This window comes from Triticum dicoccoides, chromosome 6A (genome assembly GCF_002162155.2).
Source record: "Triticum dicoccoides isolate Atlit2015 ecotype Zavitan chromosome 6A, WEW_v2.0, whole genome shotgun sequence".
Taxonomy (NCBI): Eukaryota; Viridiplantae; Streptophyta; class Magnoliopsida; order Poales; family Poaceae; genus Triticum; species Triticum dicoccoides.
This window is the reverse complement of record NC_041390.1, coordinates 557,558,195-557,565,608: the sequence shown is the minus strand read 5'-3', so window position 1 is coordinate 557,565,608 and position 7,414 is coordinate 557,558,195. Positions and strand designations below refer to the sequence as shown.

The 7,414-nt window shown below is 44.6% G+C and overlaps 1 protein-coding gene across 3 annotated transcripts; it reads left to right on the top strand.

Moving 5' to 3' along the window:
* The first annotated feature begins 867 nt into the window (after window positions 1–867).
* Window positions 868–4,972, top strand: LOC119317893 (craniofacial development protein 1-like). Of its 3 annotated transcripts, none has more exons than XM_037592391.1 (5): window positions 868–1,054; window positions 2,557–2,637; window positions 3,759–3,883; window positions 4,006–4,185; window positions 4,481–4,972. In XM_037592391.1, exons 2-5 carry the CDS (start codon window positions 2,568–2,570, stop codon window positions 4,853–4,855), a joined length of 750 nt encoding a protein of 249 aa, XP_037448288.1. In that variant the 5' UTR covers window positions 868–1,054; window positions 2,557–2,567; the 3' UTR covers window positions 4,856–4,972. The 3 variants fall into 3 exon arrangements, with proteins under 3 accessions (XP_037448288.1, XP_037448289.1, XP_037448290.1); XM_037592392.1 differs by lacking the exon at window positions 868–1,054 and adding an exon at window positions 1,619–1,714; XM_037592393.1 differs by lacking the exon at window positions 868–1,054 and having other exon boundaries at window positions 3,722–3,883.
* Window positions 4,973–7,414: the final 2,442 nt, after the last annotated feature.

Here is a 7,414-nt window from a genome sequence, read left to right as displayed (position 1 = left end):
AACTACAAAATAACCATGTTGGTAACTATAGTACATCTAGTCCGATAACTTCAAAAGCTACCGCCGTCTCGTCTTCATGAGCTGGACACAAACCCTAGCAAAACTTAAAGCACCAAAAAACAGAGTCCTCCCACCGGCAAGCGCCGGGATCCACTGCGCACCCATGGCAATAGCGCCACTGATCGACGGCGCTGCCGACGGGAGGTAGAAATCCTAGCCGCCTTTTCGTTCGTTGAGGTAAGATCCGTGGGATTGCATGACATTCTATGTTATTTGCATAGGAGTTGCAGAGATATGTTTCTAACTTTTTTTTCAGGATCGAAGCTATCATGATGTTTGTACATAAAACTATCAGGTCTATGATTTATAAATTATCGTATTATTTTTGTAGCAGTTAATAGTGTATGTTGCAAACAACTTTTCTTTCCGGATCAAAGTTACCGTAGTATTTTCACGTAAATTAATGGGACCGCGGTGCGTAAAAATAGTGTATGATGCACCAAAGAAATCCATGAGAAAAACAACCCTAGAAGTATCCATGTATATACAATCAAGAAAAAAAATACCTTTTCATACGATGTTTTAGCGTATGACGTGCATATGATTGTATAAATTATTTACATAAGGATTTTATCTAACAGTGATTAGTTAGTATGGCACATGCATCAAATGCAAAAAATATTGGATATACGCTGGTAGTTGAAAACAACGAGTTCAAAAGAGTTGATCGCTTCATATTAGACAACAAAAGCGTTTGGTTGAGATGGTTCACCTGATCAGCTCACTGTTGGAAGAGCGGAGTTCGATGCCCGCCCAGAAAAAACGAGTCGCACGACTAGTCCCACTCCTTCTCTCTCTCTCAAAAAAAAAGTCCCTCTCCTTCGCTCGATCCCCCACCTCCCCGCTCGCGCTCGCGATAGGGTTACAGGACCGCCGCCGCCGCGCCGCCCGACAGCCCGCCCCGGCCGCTCCTCCGTCCCGCCCGCTCACCTGAAGCCGCTGGCCTCGACGCCCGACGCCGCCTCGCCGGACTTCGCCCGGGCCGTCGCCTAAGGTGAGCTCTCCTCTCCTCTCCTCCCCTCCCTGTCTTATCTGTTCTGTCCCCCATGCCTCTCTTTTCTATCAATTTTTTGTTACAAAATTGATGGATGGATGGACTGATGAATGGATGTATTATACTCCACAATCTCTCATGTTGTAGTTGATCATGGTAATGCCACCCTGGGCGCAGCCTCTATTCCTTCTTGTTCGTCCCTGTTCCTAGTTCTTCTCTGTACATGGAACAATGGATGGATAGATCATAGATGGATGTAAGTTTGTTTGGTAGGAGTAGATGATTTGCTTGATGGCTGAAAGCAATTCAACACACAGTTTCAGTTCAGGGACATTGCAGACATTTCAGCACACAACTCATCCCATAATCTCAGACCACAATCTCAGAAAAGAACTCGATGGCTGATTCTGTGGGAAGTTTCTCAGAAGCTGATTTTGGAGAATCAAAAGCTGAAAAGAACTGGGCCCCAGTGGCTCCCCGCCCCCCTTACCCTCCCCGATAGTTATTTTAGGTGTTTATAGAGGAAAAAACCCTCCAGCAGCGCCCCGATCCCCTCCCCGTTTTCGTGGTCTCCCGGCGCAATCTGGAGCCCGAGCTACCGGCGCGTGGACGCCAAGTGCTGATCGAGAATCCTCCTTGCCTCCAGCAAGCCGCCGCCAGGTTCGTCCCTTCGCCCAGCTGGATAGTGAGAGGGAGAGGGGGTACCCAGGGACGCCCAGATCGGCGCTGGCGGCGCGGCTGCTCGGGAGCAGGGGAGGCTGGGCTAGCCGTCCGGCACGGAGAAGCATGAGGCAGAGGAGGTGGGCGGCGTTGGGGAGGAGCGCGGCGCAGACGAGGCGCCCCGGTGCTCGTCGGAGGCGCGAGGCACTGCATGCTGGGCTTGCTGTTCCCGGAGCAACGCTGCAGCGGCTTGGCTTGTGCTGCTTGAGTGCCGCTGCTGCTGTGATAGACTGGGAGAGAGAGTGAGCGACGCTTCGGCTGAGATGAATGATGGGCAAGCCGAGTGCCTGGTGGGATTTTGGGTAGTCTCCAAAACTAGCAGTTTGGAGGTGAAGCTAGGAGTGGAGCTCTCCCAAACATGGCCTAAATGTTGAAATACAGAACTTTTTCTGAGGATCACCTTGGGGTCACTTGGTTGCAGCTCTCCTTTTGTACACAGCAATTTCCTTATCATTTATTCCCTCCCTATCAAAATATAAGACCTTCAAATGTGTTGAGTATTTCTAATGAATGATTTTACTTTGATTATATTTTCAAGCCAAATGTATTTCTGTTTATGGGCACTACTCTGAAACAGGCATATATGCTATTTGAATTGAAAGCATGCTGCAAAGATTTAACAAAAAGAGTAAAACTTCTGTTGGAACGTTCAGCATTCTGCAGATGCCGGATAGTGCAACTAAAGCGTAATCAAACCACAAACATTGTTGTTAGCATGGGCCTTCTTTTCCAGTTAGCAGTCATGCACTCAGTAATTCTCATATAGTTTATGTCAATTCCAGGGTCCAAAGCTATGGTTGCAGATGAAAAACTGCCAGCTTCTGGAGATGCTAACAACTCAGAGCAACAGCTTCATGATACTGGTCTGTACTATTAACTTATCTCCATGTTTGATTTTCTCTTCTCTGAGTTGCAAAATAAAGTTGGTGTTTCTCCAGACATTAATCAGAGTGGCTTAGCTGTTAAGCAATGCTGCCAGATATAAATTGCTTCAGTTTGTTTCTAGCTAGGTCGGTTTGGGCAGCCTATATATTGAGGCCATGTGTATGTGTTTAGAAGGTACTAAGCTTGTGGCAGGATGTAGCCTCTCAAGCATGAATAAAATACAAAGAGCACATGTGTGTATCATGGTTTTCGAGTCGCGTGACTAGTCGTCGACTAGTCGATGAGTCGCAAAAAAATGGCGACTCAACTTAGTGTCGACTCATGACTCGAGTCGCGACTGCAGGCTTGACTTTTTCCGAGTCGCTACCCCAGAACGACTCATCGACTTGAAAACCATGGTGTGTATCATGTGTATGTGTGAGTAGGGGGTGGGGGTAGAGCTTGAGTGATTCTGTTCTAACATTTAGTATCAGGAGTTGAGCGATTCAACTCCAACAGTGACCACCAGCCATTTGGCTGCCTTTGAATTTTCCTCATCTTTTACTCCCTCCATTTGTGACATGGACGTGCTATCTGATATGCAGCTTTAGCATTAATTCTCATGTGACTATGCTAGTAAAACTTTATGAATTTGTGATATTATGGAATATTTTCCATGAAAAACATAATTGTGTTAAGTCTCACATGACCAGACTAAATAATTTTCAATACAACATGATACAAAGTTAGAGAAGTTTGAATGCACACATTCTAGGACAACATGTTAATAACTGGACCCTTAATGTGTTACTGACAAGTAGGCATGGGTAGCAAAACACCAGTCAAGGAGAAATAGAGGAAAGTGAACATGAACTCTTCTTTTTGTAAACATTGTTTATCGTGAAGTGAACATGAGCTTGTGTAGGCCACCTGATTTCATTTCTCATAACTAAACCTATAATATGTCAATGAAGTTTTCTGATGCATGCCCTGTGTTGAACTTTTGACAGCAGTGTAGCATGTCATGCCTGTTTGGTCCTTATGCGTATTTTTGCTATTTTTATTCCACAAATGCTTTTGTAGATATAAGCACATGGCGTGAAGCTTCATTTTTTGGCAGACACAAACTCACGTGTGGAGGATATGTGGAAGAAAATGAACAGCGGTTTGCCTGCGAAGATGCCCAAACCTGCGATGGTTAAGCTCAAAACAGCAGCAAAAGAAAAGAAACCTAAGGCCACAAATGTGAGTAATCTTTCTGGTATTAAGTTAACCGTGTGGCAAGCTGATGCTCAAACTGTTATGTTTTATGTTTCTATTTATGGTAGCTTTATTTTATTTTAAAAGTTGCATTTTTTATCCTGTAGAACTGGATGACCATTCTGGGCCTTCCACCAAAAATGGCTTCTGCAAATGATCAAGTCCCAAAAAATGAGCAACAACAGACACAGCACAAAACAAGTGAGGATGCTAAAAAACTTGCGGCAAACGCTCTTGCAGCTGTTAGAGATGCCGCTACTGCTGCATCTGGAAGAGGGAAAGTGGAGGTAAAGCCGTACTGTCAGCATCATGCAGATATTTTATTATTGTTAAATTCAAGTGAAGCTTCCATCTAAAAAATTGTGCCAGCACATGGCAAATGTGTAACTGCTGTTGCTTTTTTACATTGTTACTTGCTGTTCCGTGTTCATTCTTGTAGAGTAGCTTAAGTTCAACTGGCAAAAGCTTTGGAACGACCCTGATAATTGTGGATACAGATGACCAACTTGTGACACTTGGTATGATTTGTGCATCTGGTTCCACATGATGTGGCTAATATTCTAGTTTTGTATGACCCAACAGATAACCGAGGTAAGGGACTTTGCTGGCAAGGATATTGAGATCAAGAAACTCGTAGATGCGGATTCAAAGGAAGCGGTTGAGAAGGCCAGTGCAGCGGGTGCCTCGCCGTCCGCTGTGGACAACATTCTGGAGCAGATAAGGAAGAAGCAGAAGCTGAGTGTCCTGGACAAGACGAAGAAAGACTGGGGAGAGTACAAGGCAGAGAAGGGCGTGGAGGAGGAGCTGGGGGCGTACAAGAAGAGCTCGAATCAGTACCTTGATAGGCAGTCGTTCTTGAAGAGAGCCGATTACAGGGAGTACGAGCTCGAGCGAGATGCGCGGTTGTCGTTGATGGCGAAGCGGAAGAGTGAGAGTATGCAGGACGATGATGCCTAGGCTTTGATGAAAATTGCTATCATGTTGGCAGCACTTTGCCTTTTGTTGGAGTACTTAGTGGAGATTCTTTTGAGATAAATGGCAAAGACGTTATTTCATCGATTCCTTGTCTTATTATACATTCAGCCGGTCAATGTGAGTGATTTCCTGCAAAAAATAAAAATAAAATAAAATCGAGCGCTAATGAAGAAGAGGCAAATGGGTTTCTCAATCCTTTATTCCTACCTGCTAGGGTTGATAACATTTCTGAAACTGCGACAGGACCCAGGGGTACAAATTTTTAAGAAATTTGGTACCTAGTACTATGATTCTTTTTCTGAACAAGGCTTCAGATCAAAGTTAAAAGACTGCAAGTATGTATTACAACACCAGTAGAGAAGGAAAAAGTTCACTCGTTTAGAGATTGTATATTCGGGTTTAGAGATTGTACTTCAAGTCTCTTGGGCTGCAATGACTGGATTTAATCTTGGTCTTACCAAAAGCGTAAAAGTATAATTGGTTTACATATACCCTTGTGAATCGGATCAATACAACCATAAACACCGGATCATCTCTACTTATATCGATCAGCGCACGCAAGACCCAAGGCCAAAGACCAAGAACGCGAATGCATTCCATCTCAAGCTGAGCCATGGGTGCGCCCCTGCCTCCGCCCGCTTACGCCGACGGCGAGCAGACGGACTTCGTCCTCATCGAGAAATTCGGCTACGTCGCCGACCGCGAAGACGCCACAACCGCCACCTGCCTCCTGCAGGGCCCCGACCTCAAGGCCAGCATCAAGGTCACATTCTGCGCCGCCTGCCCGCCGCGCGTCTCCTACTTCTGCGTCCACGCCACCGAGTACGGCCACGGCGACTTGGACCTCGACCCGGCCATCCTCGCCACGGAGGGCCCTTCAGCCACTACACCCAGCTGCAGATCCGGATCGTTCACGGCTCGTTCATGGAGGACGGAGCCGTCACATTCGATGGCTGGAAAGCTGCCAAATGCAGCATGGCGGTCGACGCCCGCTCGCTGCCTTTGGCGGAGGCGTCTTGGCAGCACACGGGACTCCTCGAGCTCGATTCCTCGCAGATTTCCGTGTTGATGCCAAGTCTTGTGGTCGATGAGGGTACGGTAGCATTCGAGAGACTGCACGTTGGCCTACCCACCCTGAGCCTGCGAGACGACAACCTTGTTTATTTCCTCGCCAAGATCGACTACCGGGACATGGAGCACACAGCATATGTGCTTGCTCTTGACTTGAGAGACAAGACGATGAAGGGCGTCGCTGAGTTTGGAGCCAAAAACACAATTGGTTTGGGCCAGGCGTTTATTGCAAGTAGCATCTCCAAATATCTCAAAGTTGCTCCAGGGTAATTGATTATGCTTTGCTGCTGCCACTATTAATTTCAAAGATCCTTTTACTCAACATATTATGGGAGTGCCTAGAACTAATCTAGCTGAGTTATAATATGGTCTCATTCACCTGATGTAAGCTGGTGTCACGTGATAGTTGTCCCAGCCCGCTTTTGTTTTCTTTTTTGAGACAAAGCCCGCTTTTGGTTGTTCCTCGTAACCAGGCTCCCGAAATCCAATGCGGGTGGCGTCTATTGGGCTGTCAAATTGATTTAATTCCCGCACAGGCCGTTTGGGCTTTTCGGCCTGTTCACAAGTCATTGGGTGTTAAAACAAGCCGGTCCATTGGCAGATGCAACGCTGTATCACGTTGGTCATAAAAAAAAGGCCGGAAAAGCGCTTATATGGGATCTTGAACTCACGATCTAACAATGCTAAATGCGTGCTGTAAGCCACCACAGCTGATGGGTGTTGTTACACCATGAAACTTTCAAGAACTATCTACCATGAGAGATCGAACAGTTTTAGTACTTTTTCAAATATTTCTTGAAAAATTATATTTAAAAAACTTGAAAAAATCTTTAGAAATTCCCTGAACATTTTTTGCATTTATGAACAAAATTTGAAAACATGAACATTTTTGAATTTGTGAACATATTTTGAACAAAACAGAAACATTATTTTAAGTTCCCCAACTATTTTGAATTTGTGAACAAAATGAAATAAAGTGAATTTTTTTAGAAAACAGGAAGATTTTTCAATTTCTGAACAAAAATTTAAAAAAGCATGAGCATTTTTAAAATTCACGGACTTTTTTGAATTCATGAATAAAATTTCAAAATAGGAACATTTTTTGAAGTTCAGAACGTTTGTGTAAACACAAAAATTTGTTTAAATTTGCAAAATATTTTTTGAAAATCATGAACATTTTTTAAAAGAGAAAAAACTTAAAAAAGAAAAAGGAAATGTAAAACGAAAGAAAAAGAAAAAGAAAAGGGAGAGAACATGTAGTTGCGACCACCCTAAAAAGTTGCAACTGCGACTACCCTAGATAAACTTGCAGTTGCGAGAGGCCTTCAAAAACTTGCAATTGTGACTACCCTAGAGAAACTTGCAGTTGCGACCGGCCTTCAAAAACATGCAATTGCGACTACCCTAGAGAAACTTGCAGTTGCGACCGGCCTTCAAAAACTTGCAATTGCGACTACCCTAGCGAAACTT